Here is a 27158-nt window from a genome sequence, read left to right as displayed (position 1 = left end):
GAAATACCGTTTTAGAGCTGTTTGTACAATTTCTATTCTGAAAAATATTCAACGAGTGACCAAACAACACATTTACTCATGAAAGCACATAACACATGCGTTAATCATCCGTGTTGTTCGATGACGAGTTCAATATTTTTTTTATATTTGATTTATTTTATTAGTTATTATTTTTATTAAAATGACAATGAGCTGTCAAATGGAAAAATAATGGAACTCCATTGTTGTATGACGTCAGGGGAGTGAAATACATTAGTCTATTTCACATGTAAAATTCTCGTTTTTTATTTCACTGGGAAAACACGGTAGTTCATTCCAAACTATGATATACATGTCTACAATACAACACAAGGTTATAGTTCATGTATGACTTGAATGATTAATGCAAATATAACATGTTGATGTTGGGCTGAAAATTGTCTTCAGACAGTTTAAACGGATTATCGATCATTAATTTGATTACAAGTACAATGATCATAGATACTTAGATTTACATCAGCTTCGTCGTAATCAGTATTGATATATCTTAATTCCCATATTTAGTCCTCGATATCAACATTTTCAACATTTCAATCACGAGCGAAGTAATGGTTAAAGAAAATGGGGTTATGTCTAAGCAGATACCAGTAACACAATGATACTGTCAGAAATATCAGTTCATAATGTTTATTTCGGTTGTCTTAAATGTTCGTATTAACCCTTACAAGTCTTAAACCGTACATTATATTTTATGGTTTCCTTTGTTTTATTTATGAAAGGATATTTGGGAAGTAATATTGGTCTTAAAACGGTTTCCATTTGTTATTCTGTAAGAACTAACTAAAACGTTTCAGATTGGGGTACATTTTGTTTAAGCATTAATGGAACGATTATGTTTTGATATTTGCACTCGATCAGAGTCAGAATTTTACCGAAATATAGCGTTAGACATCATTCAGATGGGAGCCATCTCTGTGGACCCGCTGTGAATAACGTGTGGTAAAAATTTGTATGGATAAGTTGAAATGAAGCACATTTAAAATATAGCAAAACATATGTATAATCTTTTTTTTTTTTGTTGGCTTAATTACAGATATCCAAATGTACTTATTTAGTTTTTGTAAGCATTTGACACCTTAAACATAATACTAAAATTAGATTAATTTAAAATTTATTCATTCGAAGTACATTTTTCCAATCATTTAAAACAGAACTTTAAGAAAGTGAGTCTAGATCTTTATGTCAGAGGTTTGCCAATGTTCAAGTATTATAAATTGATTACAAATACACTTGATGGTAACAAACAAAGACTGAAATATTACATGAAATAAAATAGGAGACATTGTAATACATTTATTAAAATACAGAACTCCAAAATAAATTCAAAAAAAGGAATATAAAAAAGAAGATGTGGTTTGATTGCCATTGAGACAACTCTCCACAAGAGACCAAATACCACAGAAATTATCAACTATAGGTCACCGTATGGCCTTCAACAATAAGCAAAGCCAATACCGCATAGTCAGCTATAAAAGGCCCCGAAATGACAAATGTAAAACAATTCAAACGAGAAAACTAACGGCCTAGTTTATGTACAAAAAATGAACGAAAATAAAAATGTAACATATCAACACACGACAACCACTGAATTACAGGCTCCTGACTTGGGACACGCTAATATATACAGAATATGGCCGGGTTAAACATGTCAGCAGGATCCCAACCGTCCCCCTAACCGTGAAAAGTGGTCCATAAAATCTAGTAAAACCAAACACTTGATTATATTAACCAATGGAAATAATGGTAAAGAACTGTCATATTCTTGTTTTTGAACAGTAATTGTTCTAACAAAAGAAAAATGGCGGTTTACCTTGATGACAGTTATCGATATACCAAAGAGTTTCTACCTCAGGAATTGATACCCTTAGCTGTATTTGACAAAACCTTTCGGAACAAATTAAGGTCCTCATTGCTTTCCACCTGTATGCTTTATTCATGTTTTAGTGATGAGTTTTTTGTACACAAAAAGCGAGTCTGGCGTTTAAAATTTTAATCAGGTATCCATGATGTGTTTATTCATATGAAAGAGAATGTGTGGTATGATTGCAAATCAGACAACTCTCCACAAGAAACCGAATGACACAGAAATTTACAACTATAGGTCACCGTACGGCCTTCAACAATGAACAAAGCCCATACCGCATAGTCAGCTATAAAAGCCCCCAAAATAACAAATGTAAAACAATTCAAACGAGAAAATTTATGTACAAAAAATGAACGAAAAACAAATATGTTAGACTAAATTACAGACTCCTGACTTGGAAAAGGCACATTAAACGGAATGTGGCGGGATTAAACATTAACGGGGTATAAACCCTTCCCCTAACCTGGGACAGTGGTATAATAGGACAACATAAGAACTCATCAGAAATACACCTAACAAATACACAGATTGGACGTGGCCGGGTATTCATAGTTCGGTTCTAAAAAGATATAATCGGAAGCAAGCAGCCAAAATTGTGTAAACATACATCATAAATATAAAACACAATTGACATAAACACATTCAATCACACTTTCAAAGAAATCTGACAAGGACGTCAACAACAAAAATGTGGAAGTTGGTAAGCGTTTCTTGATACAAGTGAGACGTTAAGGTAGCTATAAAACCAGGTTTAATCCACAATTTTCTACATAAGGAAATACCTGTACCAAGTCAAGATATGACAGTTGTTTTTCATTCGTTTGATCTGTTAGAGCTTTTGATTTTGCCATTTGATTAAGGACTTTCCGTTTAGAGATCGAATTTTTTTATATTTTACTTTTTGTTATGCATTCATCCCCAGTCATGTTTATTTTAAATAGTAGTTCGTGTCGATCAACCAATTCGTGATTGTGACCCTGAAACTTGTCGATATCATTCGATCAACCTAAAAGCCCTTTGGGAGGAGAATTTGTTTTAAGCCTTTTTAAAGAATGTGCGTTTAATTGGTTGATGTTTAGTAAACACAATGTTTTTGAAATTTACTGATTCGTTGTATTTTGTCTGTATTAATACAAAAGGATTTACGTTTACAAAAGTGTCCTACGTGAGCTTATCATCAAATTTATTTGAAACAAATTTTGACTTTTGTAGAACAGTTTCAATTGACGTTTTCAATTAGAAGGAAGAGATGCCTATGGATATCATCTTAACAACAACACAAAAGTTAACATGAATACATTAATTATATATATGTGATATAATGCAATTATTATGTAGATAACCAGCACCACATGGCGGCTTTTTTTTTCTTCTTGGCGGAGTAAAGTTACTTACAATTTCGTTAGCGCTGATAATCCTTTAAATGTGTTGGCATCAATCCTTGTAATGTAATTCTCCTTCAAAATCCTGAAAATAATATTTTTTAAATTCCATTTTGCATTACATTCATTTTTCAGATTTCATACACAACTGGCAGTGATGTACGTGGGTCTGTTTAAAAACTGGTTTGATTAATTGCATTCATGATATGATGACAATGTTTGTAAGCTTTATACTTTAAGTTAGAGAATAACATTTTCAAGTTTACTTTTAAAACTAAATTATCTTCTACTGAGATCTTTTTACAGCATTACGAAGTATGAATTTGATTAACAAAGCATTTGTGTTTGTAATTATATTTAACAGCTGCCAGGTCAATACAACTGTTGACAGACATTAGGAATATCATAGAATATCAGTTAACACTTTTCAATTCAGTTACCGAAATTGTCCTTTTGAATTCCAAACAATGCTTAAGTGTTAATCATAATTTGCGCAATATTTTCGTTGTGTTTTTTATGAAACCTGGAAATTGCGATAAAATTTGTTGCCCTGCCGATTCAGTATTTACTACATCTTTGCATAATTACGCACATTTTGAGAGCTTAAATTGAAACGTTTTCATTTATTCCTTGTATAAATCATTCCAGACTAAAACAAAAACAGATATCTATCGTAATGTATCAATATTTGGCGGCGTCTTGTTCAAGGTTATTGGGTTTTTTAAAATTGTTTAACATCTCACAGCGGTATATTGCTTTTATTTATTCACTCCTTATTTAATTAATTTTGTATTTACATTGTATCATATATCAAATTTATTCGTTCACTGTATGTTCACTTGTGTTAATATGTTTTTTAATTTTGAGTTAAGCCATTATAATTGATATTTATAGTGCGTCTTTCTATGTTGTGATGTTACACTATTGTTTTAGATAAGGGCGGAGGTTGGTACGTTTAAACCCGCTGCATTCGTTTGCCCCTGTCCTAAGTCATCAATCTGATGATTAGTAGTTCTCGTTTATTGATGAAGTTCATAAGTGTTTCTCATTTCTCGTTTTTTATATAGATAGACCGTTGGTTTTCCCGTTTAAATGGTTTTATACTAGTCATTTTTTGGGACCTTTATAGCTTGCTGTTCGGTGTGAGCCAAGGCTCAGTGTTGAAGACCGTACTTTGACCTATAATGGTTTACTTTTACAAATTATGATTTGTATGGAGAGTTTTTCATTGGCACTCATATCACATCTTCTTAAATAAAATTGGTAAACAGTTGAATACCTATGATTCCAAACATGTATGACAAAATTTAAGATAGATACGTGATCATTATTCAAAGTAAAATGGTTTGGTTGTTCTGAAAATGATAGTTATCAATCGAAGATATATAATTAATTAATGGATTGTTAAAAGTATTCCTGTCTTAGGATATTGACTTAAATGTAATAAGAAAATAATCGTCCCTGTCACAATTTACTATTTTGTCGTCAAACTGATGCATAGTTAATTCTTAATGGACAAACCTGATATCCCTTAAGTTATTTGATAGCTCAATTGCATATATCTTTCGTCCTTAATTTTCATTTTTTTTTAATGGTAAACTTTACAAAATAAATAAATTATTTGTGGAAAATGGAGTGAGGTCTAATTGTTTGAATACTTGTCAATACATAGTATACATTCTGACAAATGTGTGTCCTACAATACATAGTATACAGTCTGACAAATGTGTGTCCTACAATACATAGTATACATTCTGACAAATGTGTGTCCTACAATACATAGTATACATTCTGACAAATGTGTGTCCTACAATACATAGTATACATTCTGACAAATGTGTGTCCTACAATAAATAGTATACATTCTGACAAATGTGTGTCCTACAATACATAGTAATTATACGTGAATAGCTGATTTATTTGACGTTAAATAAAAGAAAACATCTGTCAGGTATGCTCTAAAACCTATAAAAATTTGTGTTGTACTTTAACAAGTAAAAGGCTTTAAACAAAATGACTCGGCACTATATAAAAAAAAGCCCTTAATGACACCATTTTTGGAAGAAATTTGAAATTGGTTAACATTTCCGTAATTACATAACGCTCAATATATATAAATATAATCGAACCAAATTAAGTTCGACTTCCAGGTAAATTTTGAGTTCGAGTTTGATTTTGATTTCGAACATTTATTCCAGTAAGATTTCTAGTCAAAGCTAGAGTTACACTTAGAAACTTCCGAGTTATACTGTTAGATAGAGTAAAAATTCTGGAAAGAGTACATACACATTTTGAGATCCGATGAAATTAAGAGTAAGAAATATTGCAGTGTCTATGTTCTGTTGGTGCAACTCTCTTTCTTTAAGTGTATATTCTTTTACACATTTATCTTTCATGATGGTATATGTACTTTTTTTGCCAATACTGATCAATGATAGTTGATTTGAAAATAACTGATTGAATCGGTGTGTCAATTTAAGCACTCTCTGCTATATCAGGTCGGAATCCGACAATCTGACTGTATCACTGTCGACAGGCAAGTGATCACATTGTGTGATCTGAACTAGCATTACTAGTTTTTTTTCCATTGTTTTCATGAATTTTGCAAAATTTTCAGTGGCAAATATTACATGATCATCAGCACAAAACTTTTGTCTATATGAGTGGAATATTCCTTCACCAGACGGACCATTAATGTGTTGGTTACAGCTAAGCAGTCCTCTGTGAGACATGTAACTCTACATAAATACATGTGTGTGTGTGTTGAATATTTCTCTTGATGGAGACTTTTAAAGCCAAATGTACAGTACGTGTTAAATTTGTATACGCCCGTTTACGGGACGTACGTGTATTATGGTATACCGTTGTCAGTCTGTCCGTCCGTCTTCAACATGTCGGACGCTTCAACCAATTGGTATAAAACTTTGTTGATTTTTTTGTATCTATTGGCGTGCGCTTCCTTTCGTCTTTTATGAATTTTAGATTTTATGCTTCCAAGTTATAGGGTTTTACTATTAAAAAAAGTTTTTTTTTCAGTTTTCGGACACTAACTCAATAAGTGCTTTCAGTAGTTTTCATGAAACTTTAGTGCATTGTTTGTATCGATTGATATAATCTCCCTTTATAATTCTATAGATTTTCGATTTTACGATTCCGAGATATGGGGTTTTATTCATTAAAAGGGGGATTTTCCAGTTTTCGTACTCTAACTCTAAGATGCTTTTACCAATTTTCATACAACTTTGATGAATTATTTATATCTGTTGATGTAAATTACGTTTTTATTTTCATTAATTTCTTATATGACATTGAGAAATAATGAATTTCTCTGAAATCTTACCACAAGGTTTGATATCACAAATTGAGGTTGGGGGTACATGTAATTGCTCCAAACGTTCAGGAATTAGGGTTCAAAAACAAGCATTTTACTAGTTTTACTATTTTACACTAACTTGTGTTTGAGTGTATGGATCTATCTAAAATTGTACTACAAGGTTCCACACCACAAAGGGAAGGCTGGGATTGAGTTTTGGGGGTAATTACTACAAGAGGAATGAGGGGGGGTCATAATTTTCTTCTGCAAATTTTTGAAATTTCAATTTTTTTTTAAATATATCAAGAGTAAATGTCCAATAACACAATAGTTATTTTTAAAGACCTTCGACCATATTTATTTTGTGTCAGAAACTTATATTATGTCATCAATTTGATCACAGTCCAAATTCAGTATATATATCAAGCTTGGATATTGTGTCAAATAGCACTTCACACATAATTTACGTCCAGTGGCAAGTTTAATCCAGACAAAATTCAGAACTAAAACATATTAATTTTGACCCTGCTTTGTATTAACCCGACAGGCTGCGCCGGATAGATATAAGTGAAATGAGATTTTTGATGAATTATTTATACATGTAGTATAGAAAACTATAGTTATGACGTTTCATGTATGTGATATGAGAAAACTGTCGAAACTCATTGTTCCTATTTACAACCCTCTGTTGGACTGAAAACTACAGATTTCGGAAGATGTACACTTACATGCTGCTTCTCTTGGTCTATTTGTACCCCCCCCTCTCCGAAAATATACCATGAACTCTACATACCGCATCGCGACGATACGCTGCCAAAGAAAAGTTACTCTTAAGTATTTGTCACCGACTTCGTTTTCAAGAAAATGGTCCGAGAGGGTACTAAATTATATTGAATATGCTATGAATTTCCATCGTTCTTTGTGTTGATTATTCATGGTGATTAGGTGTTTTGTATTGATATGTTCTTTTTAGCATAAGGGTCTGGATAGAGGGTCATTCATTTATTAATATTTATTTTGTGTTACTAATATTTTTTATTCTTTATATTTAAGCTTCATTTTCTAATCTTCTGTTTTTTGCCTTTTATTAAGCAGTATTTGCCCATTATTCTGTATTCCGTAAATTTACCCAAATACAATCAGACCCTCTTTTATGGACACGTATTTTTAATTTAATTATAAAAAATATGACATGTTCATTATCATTTCTCCTGCTTTAGTGGAATATCCCTTCGAGCGGCTCGCTATTTTTTTAAGTTTCTAAACAATAAAAAAAATCGCTTAATACTACAATTCAAGGTAACGAACAAAGCCTTTTAATCTGAAATGTAACGATTAATCGTATGCTTTTTCTATATAAATACAAAATGAATTACATTTAAGAAAAGTACCAATGTAAACTTAACACAAAATTAATATAACACGAATTTTGACATTTGTAGAAAGGTTGCAATTGACCTTTTGTCAAAAATAATTCAACATGAATAAATTAATACTAGAAGATGCATGATGTCATGCAATAACAAACCAGCAGCATATAGCAGCATTTGTGTTCTTCTTGGCGGAATTAAATTACTTACAATTCTGTAAGCGTCGACAATCGTTCGAATGTGTTTGCATCTATCTTTGTAATGTTATTGTTCTCCAAATCCCTGAAAATTATATTTAAGAAAAATCATTTTTGCATAACATTAATTTTGTAGAACATAGACAACTAGCAATTGAGTACGTAGAGATATTTGAAAACTGCTTTACTTATTGCATTGCATACACGACATAATGACAGTGCTTTTAAGCTTAAAGGGATAATTCGCGATTTTTCATTTTTCATCTTATTATGTTCATAATACCATAAAAAACATATTCACCAAGTTTTATTTTGATATGAAAAGTAATAAAGAAGAAAATTGGGAATTACTAATTTTATTTCTTCAAAACTGCCTGACTTATGTGACGTAGTTTAAGTCTTTTGCATGCCGGGAGTGAAATTAATCTCATTTAAGTCTTGTTCGTTAACCATCTTATAACGCTATTTAAAGCGCATCGACGACTTTTGGTGTAGCTATTAACCAACGAAAAGTAAGTGATAGCCATGCAACTTTTAAAATTAGATTGTAGGATTTATGAGTGGATTTTTTTATACGAAGTTTAGTAATTAAAGTAAATAATACAATAGATCATTTTTATGATTTTTTTCTACAAATACTTTAAACAAACATATGAAACTGACATGATCGATAGTGTATTAAAAATACATGTTTTTGCTTCATTCCAGCAAACATTTTCACTTGCTTGTACTGTGGAAATAAAATGTGTATTAATTTGTGACACTTAGTGAATGTTGAATGCGTAGTAAAAATCAAGGTAATTAAAAGATTAGCATTATGTAATTCTAATCTTTTGATCTTCATTCAGTGACATCTAGGCGTCACGGTTCACCATTTCAGGTGTGAACAATATTTCGTATGAATGATATACGGGAGTCAGTTATAGTTTTAGACACAGAAATGTAAGATAGAATTAAGATTAATTTACGGGAGTAATAAGGTCGCACAATAACTGAATAGTTGTTGTATATTTTTATATATTTTGCATAAGCTCACTTTTAAATAAATTATGACTTCTGATTACTTTTGTAACGATAAAATACTGAATTATTTTAATTGAATAAATTTATAAATAAAACTAGCCTTCTAAACACGAGTGTATGAACTAAAAATTGTACTTTTTAAAATTAGAATCGGCAACCTTTTATATTTCAAACAAACCATTAACAATTGCAATTATATAAATAGTCCATCCAAAGCGATCTTTATTTACCTATTTAGGAATTAATGTTCTCATCAAAATATTTTAAATCTCACAACGCATTCATACTTCAGCTATTTAAAAAAAAAGATGTTTTAAAAAATTGACAGAAAATTTAAGGATCTTCTTGGAATGGAATAGAAAAATTACGAATAGATATTCTTTTCAAGTGTGAAAAACGTCAACCAAATTTATTTATAATCGGGAACGTCCGTATTCAAATAGTCTTCGTCTCACAATTTATATATATATAATACTATAGCTATTTGACCAACGATGTTTAAAAACAAAAGACAATTTAATGTCATCTTTCCCTATTTTTAGTCTGTTCAACTGGCAAGAATACCCCTAAAGCGGACAAGCAGTTTATTCTTTAAATTGCTGTCATTGAATATCAAGAAAGAAAATAAATCCCGAAATTGATTTGAAACTTTAATACTCAATAGTTTTCCTAGAAAATATTCACATCCCTTGGGGATTATTAGTGTACGTCCAGTTGCATATATATTACATGAATGTCGGAATAATTTTGATGATGAATTTCTTCCTTTATTCGAGAACAATCTAATTTATATATAAATCTGCGATTTTACTATGTTCATAACTTCGATGAACCAAAGCAAGTTATATATCGACCTGTATTTAAATCAAATTGGTTCTTTCTTCTTCTTCTTCTTCTTCTTTTGGTATACAATAGTCTATCGAATTCGTTGATTACATATACTGTTGGCATACGTGGACTAGTCTATTTACAAAACTTTTACCCCAATTTACACAAAATGTATGTTTCTTTCTTATGTTCAATCAGAGACATATATGTCTCTGGTTCAATGTATATACATGTATATATTTTAAATTGCGCTATAGTTCCGTAACTTTCTATCCAGGCGTATAAACGAATCGTCGACAAGTGCGTACATTTTTTTAAATCAATATTTCTGGTATGTTCCAATCTGTCCTTTACTATTGACAACGAGTATACATTACATTTTCACAAATTAACCATTGGAAAAATATGTAAATAGATTTTTATTTCTTCAAATCTTTTTTTTTTTTTTGGTATTATTTATATTTTTATTTATAAATAATATTCTTTACACCAGAAAAGTTATTTATAAACAAGCGTATGAGTTAAGTAATGACTAGTATATTATATCACTTTCGACACGCAGGACAGAGATGTATATTATACACCTGATAGTTCAAAATGGAAAGTTTAAAGTAATCGGCCGTGTACACTGATCAATACCTACAGGAGTGAAACGATGCATGAACTTGCAAGCCCGACAGGAAATCGATTGAATACCTGGACGTGTCACCTCACACCCCTCACAATACCTTGGGGAGTAATACCTTTAGCCATGCTGGTGATCAGATGAGGGAAGATCCGAATTTATTTGAATAAAGTTTATTACTTTATAGAATTATGAACGAATTAGATTTTCGAAAACAATTTTCACGGAACACTTATTTATGATTTGAACTTTGACTTTTTAACTAATTCCCATATTACAGTTTAAAAAAAACAGACTATGGTTATTTAAAAAAATAAAAACATTTTCCGTATCAAGTCAGATAAAACAACCGTACGACTGACAAGATATCGACACGCAATTACGACTACATCGGTTACTGTTATTTTGGTCCTTTGTAATTTATAGACATATTGTAACTTTTAATCGGAGAAGGTAACAAAATGGCGGAACGTAGAGAATTGATACTCAAAATTAAAAATCGATGGTGATCTCTTATCTAGCGGAATAAAACTATAATATCTATAAATTTGAGCCTTTTTATACAGAATGGACATAATATCAATTTTTGATTTTTTTGCGAAGTTTCCCTTTAATACTTTATGTTGGAGAATAACATTTTTCAAAGTCTACTCTTAAACCTAAACACTCTTGTCCTTAGACCCTTTTACAGCATTGTGACAATATTTTACAGCAGTTAGGTCAATACAACTGTTTGCAGACATTAAGAATTTTAGTCATCAATTTTTAATTCAGTTACCTAAGTTGTCCCTGTGAAGTCCATACAATTATTTATGCTTATATTATATTTTGTGCAATATTTTTCGTTATTGGACAATCACAGGATTTTTGTAGGATGCTTTGTATAATATCACAGTAATCCACCAACACAAACTGTCAATCCCCATTCAGAATAGGAAAATATTTTATTGTATCATACAAATTCGTTTACCTTAATGGAATGTTCTTACTTATAACTAACCCTAACACTAACCCTTTTCAAACACTAGCCATAATACTAACACTGGCTCGGAAACTTTATCCTAAACTAAAACAAACTGTACCATTTACATGTGAACAATAACACTAAAATACATGGTACTCCTAAGTAGACAGTGTCAATGGTACTGATATATGTTTTTGATACAATACCATAGTCACAGTTTTGTTATACCGTGTGCTTTACTGGTTTATGTTAAACTGTTCGTATCTTTAATGTCTGCTCTTAAACGTCAACATTTGTTTTTAAAACGGAGTTCGGTATTTTTTATTTTTTACTTTTTACAATGCATTCATCAACAGTCCTGTTTATCAAAATTCAGTCAAAATCTCACAGTCAAGAACAGGACATAAGCGGTTAAAATACAGACATTTCGACTGTTCTAGTACATGCATATAAAATTTAGGACTTAAGATAATTTGAAATGTTATGATTAGTCGTTTGCTTTTTCTAAATATACAAAATGATTTACGTTTAAGATAGGGGCCAATGTGAACTTAACACCAAATTAATATAACACGAATTTTGACATTTGTAGAAAGGTTGCAATTGACTTTTTTTAAATTCAACATAAATAAATTAATACTAGAAGATGTATGATAGAATGCAATAGCAAACCAGCAGCACATGGCAGCTTGTGTGTACTTCATGGCGGAATTAAGTTACTTACAAGACTGTAAGCGCCGACAATCCTTCGAATGTGTTTGCATCTATCTTTGCAATGTTATTGTTCTCCAAACCTCTGGAAATAATATTTTTAGAATTCATTTTTGCATTACATTAATTTTGTAGAAATCATAGACAACTAGCAGTGGAGTACGTAGATATATTTGAATACTGGTTTTGTATAATACCACAGTAATTCAGCTGTCAATCCCCATTCAAAATAGGGAAATACTTTATTGTATCATACACATTAGTTTACCTTAATGGAATGGTCTTACTTATAACTAACCCTTACACTAACCCTTTTCAAACACTAGCCATTATACTAACACTGGCTCGGAAAACATATCCTAAACTACAACAAACTGTACCATTTACATGTGAACAATAACACTAAAATACATGATACTCCTTAGTAGACCGTGTCAATGGTACTGATATATGTTTTTGATACAATACCATAGTCTTTGTTTAGTTATACCGTGTGCTTTACTGGTTTATGTTAAAGTGTTCGTATCTTTCATGTCTGCTCTTAAACGTCAACATTTGTTTTCAAAACGGAGTTCGGTATTTTTTATTTTTTACTTTTTGCTATGCATTCATCAACAGTCCTGTTTATCAAAATTCAGTTAAAATTTCACAGTCAAGAACAGAACATAATCCACTGGGGTAAAGCTGATGACCGTAACTGCATTCACGGTCATCCCAAGATGTCGGATGAAAAATTAGGTCAGTTTCTGTATTGTCTGTTAAAGTGTTTCTATATCATTTTCTTTACAAATCATACATTGAAACGATGTAAATTTATAAAAGAATCACTCGAAAATCACTAATCACTTCCGTGAAATGTGCATGAAACGGGAAATTCGATTTGAAAAAATCGTTAAGATGACCGTAAATCATAATCAAAATATTTTCAAGATGACCGTAACATAAAACAAGGATGACCGTGATTGGTAAAAAGATGACCGTAACTTGGAAAGGATGACCGTAATTTGTAAAGACTGACTGTAATTTATATAGCGGTTAGCGGATATAAATATGTTTCATAAATTTCTTTTTTTAAACTATAATATAATTGGCCATATTTAGGATTTAAAACAATGATAGTAAATTGCATATTTCTCGTAAACAATGAAATATTTATTGATATCGACGTTAAAATTTTAACAAAAATTGACAGCGATACGACGAAAATTTGAAGAAACATGAATGTGTCCCTAGTACACGGATGCATCATCTACACTATCATTTTCTATGTTTAGTGGACTATGAAAATGGGATAAAACTGTAATTTGTCATAGAATTAAAAAGATCATACCATAGGGAAAATGTGTACTAAGTTTCAATTTTATTTAACTTGAAGCTGGACAAACGGACGAACGTACGCACAGACCAGAAAAACATAATGCCAATAAATGGAGCATTAAAAACATTAATAATACATACGAATATTTGGTAATCGAGCCCATGTGTATGGATCCAGAGGAAGCAGATTAAAATCTTAATTTGTCTTGATATATGCAGGCAGAAACACTTTTGAAATAGAACAAAAGAATCGAAGCTGTGTGTTTATCGAGAAAGCGATAAATGTTAACTGTAATGTTTGATATAGTAACAAAATTTTAAAAAGTTAATAGAAACAAATAAAACGACAATTTTCTTATTTTAAAAACACCATTTGCAAAAGTTTTCAATGTATCTATTACATAGTAATGCAAAACAATAAGATATCAAGTCGACGACATGGTTCTTATCGGGGCCTTTTATAGCTGACTATGCGGTATGGGTTTTGCTCATTGTTGAAGGCCTTACGGTTACCTATAGTTGTTAATATTTCTGTCATTTTGGTCTTTTCTGGATAGTTGTCTCATTGGCAATAATACCACATCTTCTTTTTTATATATAGTATCTATAAGTTGGATGTAGAAAATGCATAACCTCCGATTTCTTTTTATCACGGACGGAGAACATATCAATCTTTTAGTTCAGTAATTTTCGTGCCTGCCCTTCCATTATGTGAATCAAGAAAAAATTCCCCAAAACAGGTAACGATTGTATCGAAAAGAGAAAAATCGAGTGCACCTTTTTATGTTAGGGCATGTTTGGGGTGTATATTTTGTCTTTAAAACGTACAAAGCAAGAGTATTTTATATAGCATCTCGCTTCAGATTCTATCATTATTATATAAAGCTACAGGTTGACTTTATAACGTAAAAAAATGACAGTACGAAAAGATGAAATATATGGGTCAAGTGAGATACCTATCTAATGAATCACAAAAACAGAGTAGGTGTGTTCGAATAGCTATTTTTTCTAAAAGTACTTGACGACAGTCTTTTAATTTGGATGATGAAAATGGATATCTTCGACAAAATATGATTTTCTTGTGTGTGATAACTAGGGTTTATAATCTTCAACCACTGAAAATGTTTAGTCTGCCCTTCCACGAAATATTTAATTAGAATTTTTTCAAAAATTCCATCTGACATCCGAACAGACAATATTTTTAAGTTGAATCAATGCAGACAAGATCATTAACTAATGCTCATTAGCTAGTAGATACATTTGTCTTTTAAAATATAACTGACATATAACGATCGATCGTAATGGTGCTACGTGGATAAATTTATCAGTTTTCAAGAGCAAAATTGGCAGAGCGTCATCCCTACAATGGCTTCCATTTCTACGATTGTGAGCATGAACTGGCGTAATGGGGAGATAACTTTGAAGAAGTAGAATCCTGACTGTATGAATAACATTTCTGTATATATACAAATTGACAACGTTCCGCCTTGTGATACGCTTTTCGTACAATACTATTTTAAGGATCTACTTTGCTGGAGCTCACCTTCACTAGTTTATTCGAATGATATTTTCAAAATATTTCTGTTATTTTATTTGCACGACAAAATGAAAGACGATATAATATCAATGGGTGTACATGGAATTTTTTGGCATTTTTAAAAATGTGTATTTATTATATGTCATTAAAAGGAATCCCAGAAACGAACAAAAAATCTTTTGTCGAGCAGTTGAAGGCTCTGCACCGCATTTTTTTCATTATGCTTGTAAAGTGTCATTTTATCGCGCTTTTGTAGCATGTTTTCCCTTCCTGTTCATTTGCATGTCTTTTGGCAAATTCATTTTAAAAATTAAACCCTCTACTGTAAAACAGATACATATGGTAATCTTGGCATTTGAAGCACGTCTTATTTTCTTCTACCTATAGGATAAAACTCTCATATTAATATGTGTATACCAACACGATTAATCATTTGATACAAAAAGATAGTTATATAAATACGGATATTTCTTAGAATTGAGGGTCATCCTTTAAAAATTACGGTCATCATTTACAAATTACGGTCATCTTAAAAGCAGTTACGGTCAGCCTTGTTATGAATCGCTGATTCTGTTACGGTCATCTCGATTGTGATTTACGGTCATCTTGGCGATTTTTTCAAATCGAATTTCCCGTTTCATGCACATTTCTCAGAAGTAATTAGTGATTTCCGAGTGATTCTTTTATAAATTTACATCATTTCAATGTATGATTTTTAAAGAAAATGATATAGAAACACTTTAACAGACAATACAGAAACTGACCTAATTTTTCATCCGACATCTTGGGATGACCGTGAATGCAGTTACGGTCATCAGCTTTACCCCAGTGATAATCGGTAAAAATACGGATAGTTCGACTGTTCTAGTATACACATATAAAGATGTAGGACTTAAGATAAATTGAAATGTAACGATTAGTCGTATGCTTTTTCTATATAAATACAAAATGATCTACGTTTAAGAAAGGGGCCAATGTGAACTTAACAACAAATTATTATAACACGAATTTTGACATTTGTAGAAAGGTTGCAATTGACTTTTTTTTTTAAATTCAACATGAATAAATTAATACTAGAAGATGTATGATATAATGCTGATATAAATTAAAACAAACTGTACCATTTACAAGTGAACAATAACACTAAAATACATGGTACTCCTAAGTAGACCGTGTCAATGGTACTGATATATGTTTTTGATACAATACCATAGTCTTTGTTTAGTTATACCGTGTGCTTAACTGTTTTATGTTAAACTGTTCGTATCTTTAATGTCTGCTCTTAAACGTCAACATTTGTTTTCAAAACGGAGTTCGGTATTTTTAATTTTTTAATTTTGACTATGCATTCATCAACAGGTCTGTTCATCAAAATTCAGTTAAAATCTCACAGTCAAGAACAGGACATAAACGGTTAAAATACGAACAATTCGACTGTTCTAGTAAGTACATGCATATAAAATTTAGGACTTACGATAATTTTAAATGTAACGATTAGTCGTTTGCTTTTTCTAAATAAATACAAAATGATTTACGTTTAACATGATTAAGAAAGGGGCCAATGTGAACTTAACACCAAATAATATAACACGAATTTTGACATTTGTAGAAAGGTTGCAATTGACTTTTTTTTAAATTCAACATGAATAAATTAATACTAGAAGATGTATGATAGAATGCAATAGCAAACCAGCAGCTAATGGCAGCATGTGTGCACTTCGTGGCGGAATTAAGTTACTTACAATTCTGAAAGCGCCGACAATCCTTCGAATGTGTTTGCATCTATCTTCGTAATGTTATTGTTCCCCAAATCCCTGGAAATGATAGTTTTAGAATTCATTTTTGCATAACATTAATTTTGTAGAAATCATAGAAAACTGGTAGTGTTGTACGTAGAACTGTTTGAAAACTGCTTTACTTATTGCATTGCATACATGACATAATTACACTGCTTTTAAGCTTAATACTTTAAGTTGGAGAATAACATTTTTCAAGGTCTACTCTTAAACCTAAACACTCTTGCCCTCAGACCCTTTTACAGCATTGTGACAATATTTTACAGCAGTTAGGTCAATACAACTGTTTGCAGACATTAAGAATTTCAGTCATCATTTTTCAATTCAGTTACCTAAGTTGTCCCTGTGAAGTTCATACAATTCTTTATGCTTATATTATATTTTGCGCAATATTTTTCGTTAATGAACAATCACAGGATTTTTGTAGGATGTACAGTAATCCACCAACACAAACTGTCAATCTCCATTCAGAATAGGAAAATATTTTATTGTATCATACTCATTCGTTTACCTTAATGGAATGTTCTTACTTATAACTAACCCTAACACTAACCCTTTTCTAACACTAGCCATAATACTAACACTGGCTCGGAAACCTTATCCTAAACTAAAACAAACTGTACCATTTACAAGTGAACAATAACACTTAAATACATGGTACTCCTAAGTAGACCGTGTCAATGGTACTGATATATGTTTTTGATACAATACCATAGTCTTTGTTTAGTTATACCGTGTGCTTTACTGGTTTATGTTAAACTGTTCGTATCTTTAATGTCTGCTCTTAAACGTCAACATTTGTTTTCAAAACGGAGTTCGGTATTTTTTGATTTTTCACTTTTTGCTATGCATTCATGAACAATCCTGTTTATCAAAATTAGCTAAAGTTTCACAGTCAAGAACAGGACATAATCCGTAAAAAAACCCGGATAATTCGACTGTTCTAGAACATGCATATAACGATTTAGGACTTAAGATAACTTGAAATGTAATGATTAGTCGTATGCTTTTTCTATATAAATACAAAATGATTTACGTTCAAGAAAGGGGCCAATGTGAACTTAACACCAAATTAATATAACACGAATTTTGACATTTGTAGAAAAGTTGCAATTGACCTTTTTTTCTAAAATGATTCAACATGAATAAATTAATACTAGAAGATGTATGATATAATGCAATAACAAACCAGCACCACATAGCAGCATTTACGTTCTTCTTGGAGGAAATAAATTACTTACAATTCTGTAAGCGTCGACAATCGTTCGAATGTGTTTGCATCTATCTTCGTAATGTTATTGTTCCCCAAATCCCTGGAAATGATAGTTTTAGAATTCATTTTTGCATAACATTAATTTTGTAGAAATCATGGAAAACTGGTAGTGTTGTACGTAGAACTGTTTGATAACTGCTTTACTTATTGCATTGCATACATGACATAATGACAGTGATTTTAAGCTTAATACTTTTAGTTGGAGAATAACATTGTTCAAGGTCTACTCTTCAACCTAAACACTCTTGTCCTCAGACCCTTTTACAGCATTGTGACAATATTTTACAGCAGCTAGGTCAATACAACTGTTTGCAGACATTAGGAATTTCAGTCATCAATTTTCAATTCAGTTACCTACGTTGTCCCTGTGAAGTCCATACAATCCTTTATGCTTATATTATATTTTGCGCAATATTTTTCGTTATTGAACAATCATAGGATTTTTGTAGGATGTTTTGTATAATACCACAGTAATCCACCAACACAAACTGTCAATCCCAATTCAGAATAGGAAAATATTTTATTGTATCATACACATTCGTTTACCTTAATGGAATGTTCTTACTTATAACTAACCCTAACACTAACCCTTTTCAAACACTAGCCATAATACTAACACTGGCTCGGAAAACATATCCTAAACTAAAACAAACTGTACCATTTACATGTGAACCATACACTAAAATACATAGTACTTCTTAGTAGACCGTGTCAATGGTACTGATTTATGTTTTTGATACAATCCCATAGTCACTGTTTTGTTATACCGTGTGCTTTACTGGTTTATGTTAAAGTGTTCGTATCTTTAATGTCTGCTATTAAACGTCAACATTTGTTTTTAAAACGGAGTTCGGTATTTTTGATTTTTTACTTTTTGATATGCATTCATCAGCAGTCATGTTTATCAAAATTCAGGTAAAATTTCACAGTCAAGAACAGGACATAATCGGTGAAAATACTGATAATTCGACTGTTCTAGTACATGCATATAAATATTTAGGACTTAAGATAATTTAAAATGTAATGATTAGTCGTATGCTTTTGTAAAATAAATACAAAATAATTTACGTTTGAGAAAGGGGCCAATGTGAACTTAACACCAAATTAATATAACACGAATTTTGACATTTGTAGAAAAGTTACAATTGACTTTTTTTTTAAATAATTCAAGAGGAATAAATTAAAACTAGAAGATGTATGATATAATGCCATATCAAACCAGCAGCACATGGCAGCTTGTGTGTTCTTCTTGGTGGAATTAAGTTACTTACAAGACTGTAAGCGCCGACAATCCTTCGAATGTGTTTGCATCTATCTTTGTAATGTTATTGTGCCTCAAATCCCTGGAATTGATATTTTTAGAATTCATTTTTGCATAACATTAATTTTGTAGAAATCATAGAAAACTGGTAGTGTTGTACATGCTATATAAAAAAAGAGAACCACATCAACAAATGACAACTACTGAACATCAGGTTCCTGACTTAGGACAGATGCAAACAAATGCAGCGGGTTTAAACGTTTTGATAGGTACCAACCTTCACCCTTACCCAAAACAATAGTGTTACACCACAACATAGAAAGGTCAACTCTTAAACGTCAAAACTTCTTTACATCATTACGAAAGATGAATTTGAATTATCAAACATTTGAGTTATTACCATATTTTACAGACAGCTAGGTTGAAACAAATGTTAGGGGACTATAAATAAAGGCAACAGTAGTATAACGCTGTTCAAACTCATAAATCCATGGACAAAAAACAAAATCGGGGTAACAAACTAAAACTGAGGGAAACGCATTAAATTTAAGAGGAGAACAACAACACAACACTACAATGTAACACACACAGAAACGGACCAAGCATCAGACAAAATCACACGAGAATAACAAATATAACATCGAATCCAAATACATGAATTTGGGATAGACAAGTACCGTGACACGTCTTATCGCAATGTGAATTTACACTAAAAAATAAGAGAAAACAATCGACGCAACGTTAAAATGTAACACACACACAGAAACGATCTATAATATAACAATGGCCATATTCCTGAATTGGTACAGGACATTTTTAAAGGGAAAAATAATGGGTTAAACCTGGTTTTGTGGCATGCCAAACTTCTCTCTTCTATAGCCATGTGAAATATAACATTAAAATAACAACTCAACACCACAGGACTACAGTATAAATGAATTGGAGAACACAATTGACAAAGAAACACACGAACAACAGCCAACAAAAGGCAACAAGTTCAAAATTTTAATACGCCAGAAGTGCATTTTGTTCACACAAGATCTACTAGTGACGCCCAAAATAAAAAGTAGGATCTCCTGATACCCTTCTGCAATAATGTCAATAGGGTAAAGATAGATGGAAATGTGTGCAAGTAGTATAAAGTCAACAACGAATACTGGCTGAGATTTTTAATCACGAAATGCAATTCAGTTATTCATATTTCTTAACTCATATAATGAATTTGCACAATAGGTTTATTGATGTATTTTAGGAAATCATAGTGGTGGAAGTAGTATTGGTTAAAGAGGTAAAGAACGACAATTCAACAAAGAGTACCATTTACAGTTTTAATTGAACAATTTCATTTTAGTTTCATGCTACTTACAGACTCGATCGCAGTCAGGATTTTTAATATTTTAAAGTATCATATCGATATTTGTTGTTGCAATAACTTTTATTCCAGTTAATAATCCTAACAATTTAATAATCTTAAAGCAATTCACAAGAAAATAGTTCATTCTCGGTGTTTTAATGTAAATGTTAATTAAAAATTGATAATAATATTCGTTTATATTCTCTAAAGAAAGGATTGATATGGCTTTGATGATGATTTACTCATCCGTGATCAAGTTAACTATGTTGTCACCAAACGAAACAGACAACTCCGTCAAAAAACTTCAGTGGACTTGATTTTATCTTTTCAATTCATTTACATACATACAAATGTACGGATTATTATTTTTTTCATAAACATGGTACACCTTAACCTTATACCAAATTAAATTAAGACACAAATTATTTGAATGTTAGTAAAATTTTGTTAAACATTGATTAATAATATTATATTAAATAAACAAAGTCATCAGTATTTAATCATATCTAAATCCATTCTATCAAAGGTTTACCGATGTTTAAAAATCATAAACCGATTAGAAATACAATTTGAGGTAAGAAACAAACACTAGGGGATTGTATCAAATTTAAAAGAAGAAAAAGCTGGTGCGTATACAGTAGTCCACATGAATTAAACATATACAGACTCCAAGATAAATTCAAAAAGAGGGAATGAATGGTAAAACAACTATCACTTTGATGAAACCTATTGAAATAATAAGTATTTTCTGCCAAAGGAATATATCACCTTAACTAATTTTGGCAAAACCTTTTGGCGTTTTGAGTTCTATTTATATTTCACCTTGAAGTTCGTTCTTTTTAGCCTGTTTAAGTTTCTATTCTTCGGGTGTCAGTGATCTGTATTTTGTAGACAAAACGATCGTCTGGCGTACAAAATTTTAATTCTGGCAATCGTATGAGCAACCTTTACACACATAATTGGTAAACGCGACAATAATTGGAATAAAGCAGCCAAACTTGTGTGAACATACATCATAGATTTACAACACAATTGATTGAAACAAATTCAAACAAACTTAGAAACAAATTTTTATCGGAAAAGTACGACAACAAAAACTCTTAAAAGTAGGTAAGCGTCTCTTATTATGCATTACCAACCAGTTATATTAATTCACTTTGAGTCAATATTTCGAAATCGGCACCAGAACACAATTAGTAAAAATACAGGCATATAAAGAAGTAGGATTTAAAAAAAACGATGTCATTAATCAATTGAGTAAAAAGATAGTTCGTCGTCATCAACCAATTTCTGATTGTGACCGTAAAACTTGTCGAAATCAATTGTTCAGCCTGATAGCTCTTTTGGAGCAGAATTTTTGCAATGTTTTTTAAAGAATATGCATTTGGTGTGTTTAATTGGTAGCTGTTTAGTACTATAAACAAAATATGTTTTTGAAATGTAATGATTCGTTGTATTTCTATTTTTATAAACACAAAATAATTTACGTTTACGAAAGGGTCTAATGTGAACGTAACATCATATTAACTTAACACACATTTTGATATTTGAAGAAAAGTTGCAGATAACTTTTTGAAAAAGAATGAAGAAATACCTATAGATAATATCTTAACAAAAAATAATTGAACATGAATAAAATAATTATAGATGTGTTTATATTTTGCATCTATTATATATAACAAACAGCAGATGGCGACTTTTTTTCTTCTCGACGAAATCAATTTACTCACAATTTTGTAAGCGCTGACAATCCTTTAAATGAGTTGTCATCAATCCTGGAAATGTTATTGTTCCTCAAATTCCTGAAAATATTATCTTGAAATTGCATTTTGCATTACATTTATTTTGTTTTAAATCAAAGACAACTGGCAGCGAAGGGCGTAGGTCTGTTTGAAAATTGATTTGATTATTGCATCCATAAAAGACAGAATGAGTGTTTTATGCTTAACAATTTAAGTAGTCGGAGTATACCATTTTCAAGATCTACTCTTAAGCTGAGCTCTTTTGTCCTCTGGTCCTTTAACAGCATAACGAATGATGAATTTAAATACATAAAAAAAATGTATTTTGTTATCTTGGTATCTATGATGAGTTTATTTAAAGCAGCTATGTCAATTCAACTGTTTGCAGACATTTAGAAAATTAGTCATTAATTTTCAATACAGTTACCGAAGTTGTACCTGTGAAGTCCAAACAATCTGTTATGCATAACTTATAATTTAAGCAACTTGTTTACATTGATTTTTTTTTCAAATACAAATTGGATTAAAATATTTCAGTATATACCCTCTTAAACTTTGTACAAATGCGCCTTTGTTTATACCTCTTATTAATAAGTTTTTGTTTTAAGTCGTATAAAACATTCCAGACTAAACCACAATTAGAATATAACGATATTTGTTGATATATGGTACTGATATATGTTTTGATACAATCCCATAGTCACTGTTTTGTTATACCGTGTGCTTAACTGGTTTATGTTAAAGTGTTCGTATCCTTAATGTCTGCTATTAAACGTCAACATTTGTTTGCAAAACGGAGTTCGGTATTTTTTTATTTTTTACTTTTAGCTATGCATTCATCAACAGTCATGTTTATCATCATGTTTATCAAAATTCAGCCACAATTTCACCGTCAAGAACAGGACATAATCCGTAAAAATACGGATAATTCGACTGTTCTAGTATATACATATAAAGATGTAGGACTTAAGATAATTTGAAATGTAACGTTTAATCGTATGCTTTTTCTATATAAATACAACATGATTTACATTTAAGAAAGGGACCAATGTGAACTTAACACCAAATTAATAAAACACGAATTTTGACATTTGTAGAAAGGTTGTAATTGACCTTTGGTCAAAAATAATCCAACATGAATAAATTAATACCAGAAGATGTATGATATAATGCAATAACAAACCAGCACCACATGGCAGCATTTGTGTTCTTCTTGGAGGAATTAAATTACTTACAATTTTGTAAGCATCGACAATAGTTCGAATGTGTTTGTATCTATTTTTATAATGTTATTGTTCTCCAAATCCCTGAAAATTATATTTAAAAAAATCATTTTTGCATAACATTAATTTTGTAGAACATAGACAACTAGCAGTTGAGTACGTAGAGATATTTGAATACTGATTTGATTATTGCATGCATACATGACATAACTTTTATTGTTGTTAAGCTTAATACTTTACATTGGAGAATAACATTGTCAAGTATATACAAGATGTGGTTTGAGTGTCAATGAGACAACTCTCAATCCCAGTCAAAATTTGTAAAATATATACCATTATAGGTCAAAGTACGGTCTTCAACACGGAGCCTTGGCTCACACCGAACAGTAAGCTATAAAGGACCCCAAAAAATGACTAGTGTAAAACCATTCAAACGGGAAGACGAACGGTATAATCTATATAAAAAAGAGAACCACAACAACAAATGACAACTACTGAACATCAAGTTCCTGACTTAGGAAAGATGAAAACAAATGAAGCGGATTTAAACGTTTTAATAGGTACCACCCTTCACCCTTACCCCAAAAAATAGTGTAACACCACAACATAGAAAGGTCAACTCTAAACGTCAAAACTCTTTTACATCATTACGGAAGATGAATTTGAATACACAAGCATTTGAGTTATTATCATATTTTTCAGACAGCTAGGTTGAAACAAATGTTAGAGGACTGTAAGTAGGATCTTCTGATACCCTTCTGCAATAATGTCAATAGGGTAAAGATAAAGGGAAATGTGTGCAAGAAGTATAAAGTCACCAACGAATACTGGCTGAGATTTTTAATCACGAAATGCAATTCAGTTATCCATATTTCTTAACTCATATAATGAATTTGCACAATAGGTTTATTGATGTATTTTAGGAAATCATAGTTGTGGAAGTAGTATTGGTTAAAGAGGTAAAGAACGACAATTCAACCAAGGGTACCATATACAGTTTTAATAGAACAATTTCATTTTAGTTTCATGCCTCTTACAGACTCGATCGCAGTCAGGATTTTAAATATGTTAAAGTATCATATCGATATTTGTTGTTACAATAACTTTTATTCCAGTTAATAATCCTAACAATTTAATAATCTTAAAGCAATTCACAAGAAAATAGTTCATTCTCCGTGTTTTAATGTAAATGTTAATTACTTATCAAAAATTGATAATACTATTCGTTCATATTCACTTAAGAAAGAATTGATATGGCTTTCATGATGATTTACTCATCCGTGATCAGGTTAACTATCGTGTTATCAAACGAAACAGACAACTCCGTCAAAAAACTTCAGTAGACTTGATTTTATCTTTTCAATTCATTTACATACATCAAAATGTACGGATTATTTTTTTTTTTTTTCATAAACATGGTACTTCTTAACCTTATACCAAATTAGATTAACACACAAACTATTTAATTGCTAGTAAAATCTCGTTAAACATTGAAGAATAAGATATTATATAAAACAAACAAAGTCATCAGTATTTAATCATATCTAAATCCATTCCAAGCTTAATTAAAAAAAGAAGGAACGAATGGAAAAACAACTGTCACTGAAATCTATTGAAATAATAAGTATTTTCTGCCAAAGGAATATATTGCCTTAACTAATGTTGGCAAAACCTTTCGGAGTTTTGAGTCCTATTAACATTTCACCTTCGTTCTTTTATGCCTGTTTAAGTGTGTATTCTTCAGGTGTCACTGATCGGTATTTCGTAGACAAAACGATCGTCTGGCGTACACAATTTTAATTCTGGCAATTGTATGAGCAACTTTCACAGACATAATTGGTAAACGCGACAATAATTGGTATTAAGCAGTCAAACGTGTGTGAACATACATCATAGATTTACAACACAATTGATTTAAACAAATTCAAACAAACTTAAAAACAAATCTGAAAAGTACGACAACAGAAACTCTTGAAAGTAGGTAATCGTCTCTTACTATGCATTCCCAACCAGTTATATTAATTCACTTTGAGTCAATATTTCAAAATCGGGAACAGAACACTAGGTAAAAATACAGGAATATAAAGAAGTAGGATTTAAAAAAACATGTCATTAATCAATTGAGTAAAAATATAGTTCGTTTCCATCAACCAATTTCTGATTGTGACCGTGAAACTTGTCGATATCAATCGTTCAGCCTAATAGCGTTTTTGGAGCAGAATTTTTGCAATGTCTTTTAAAGAATATGCATCTAGTGTGTTTAATTGGTGGCTGGATAAATGTAAGGATTCGTTGTATTTTTATTTTTATAAATAGAAAAGAATTTACGTTTACGAAAGAGTCTACGTGAACGTAACATCAAATTGACTTAACACACAAATTTTGTTATTTGACGAAAAGTTGCAGTTAACTTATTGAAAAAGAACGAAGAAATGCCTATAGATATCATTTTAACAAAATATAATTGAACATAAATAAAATAATAATAGATATTATATAATGCATTTATTATATATAACAAACAGCAGATGGCGACTTTTTTTTCTTCTTAACGAAATTAATTTACTCACAATTTTGTAAGCGCCGACAATTCTTTAAATGAGTTGGCATCAATCCTTGTAATGTTATTGTTCCTCAAATTCCTGAAAATATTATTTTAAAATTGCATTTTGCATAACATTTTTTTTTTCTAAATCAAAGGCAACTGGCAGCGACGACCTGTTCTGTTTGAAAATTGATTTAACTATTGCATGCATAAAAGACAGAATTACAGTGTTTTATACTTAACAATTTAAGTAGTCGGAGTATACCATTTTTAGGATCTACTCTTAAGCTGACCTCGTTTGTCCTCTTGACATTAACAGCATAACGAATGATGAATTTGAAATTTTAAAACAATGTTTTTGTAACCATATTTTGTAATCCTGGTATCTATGATGCGTTTATTTACTGGAGCTATGTCAATGCAGATGTTTGCAGACATAAAGAAAACAGTCCTCAATTTTCAATACAGTTACTTAAGTTGTTCCTGTGAAATACATACAATCTGTTATGCATACATTATAATTTAAGCAACATGTTTTCATTGTGTTTTTATTTTTTTCAAATAAAAATTGGGTTAAAATATGTCAGTGTATACCCTCTAAAACTTTGCACAAATGCGCCTATTTTTAAACCTCTTATTAAAAAGGTTTTTGTTTTAAGTCGTATAAAACATTTCAGACTAAACCACAATCAGTAATTTATTAAAATATATCGATATTTGTTTATATATGTTTTATATAAACTTGGAATAAAATCGATTATCCAAAGAATCCAAACATGTATGACAAACAAATC

At 30.9% G+C, this 27158-nt stretch overlaps 1 protein-coding gene across 1 annotated transcript; it reads right to left on the bottom strand.

The window, feature by feature from the left end:
* Positions 1-3294: 3294 nt before the first annotated feature.
* Positions 3295-26455, bottom strand: LOC139500252 (leucine-rich repeat-containing protein 70-like). The gene is made up of 9 exons (XM_071288992.1): positions 26390-26455; positions 23832-23903; positions 22585-22656; positions 19511-19582; positions 18208-18279; positions 16913-16984; positions 12330-12401; positions 8179-8250; positions 3295-3370 (listed from the first exon to the last, which is right to left on the bottom strand). Exons 2-9 carry the CDS (start codon positions 23843-23845, stop codon positions 3295-3297), a joined length of 522 nt encoding a protein of 173 aa, XP_071145093.1. The 5' UTR covers positions 23846-23903; positions 26390-26455.
* Between the last annotated feature and the right edge of the window lie 703 nt (positions 26456-27158).

This window comes from Mytilus edulis, chromosome 13, assembly GCF_963676685.1.
Source record: "Mytilus edulis chromosome 13, xbMytEdul2.2, whole genome shotgun sequence".
Taxonomy (NCBI): Eukaryota; Metazoa; Mollusca; class Bivalvia; order Mytilida; family Mytilidae; genus Mytilus; species Mytilus edulis.
The sequence above is the reverse complement of the archived record's forward strand: the minus strand, read 5'-3'. Positions and strand labels throughout refer to the sequence as shown.

Coding starts and splice junctions, on each gene's coding strand:
- LOC139500252 (XM_071288992.1), bottom strand. Junction 16,985..18,207: donor TTGTCGACGCTTACAGAATT/GTAAGTAATTTA, acceptor TATCATTTCCAG/GGATTTGGGGAACAATAACA. Junction 12,402..16,912: donor TTGTCGGCGCTTTCAGAATT/GTAAGTAACTTA, acceptor TATTATTTCCAG/AGGTTTGGAGAACAATAACA.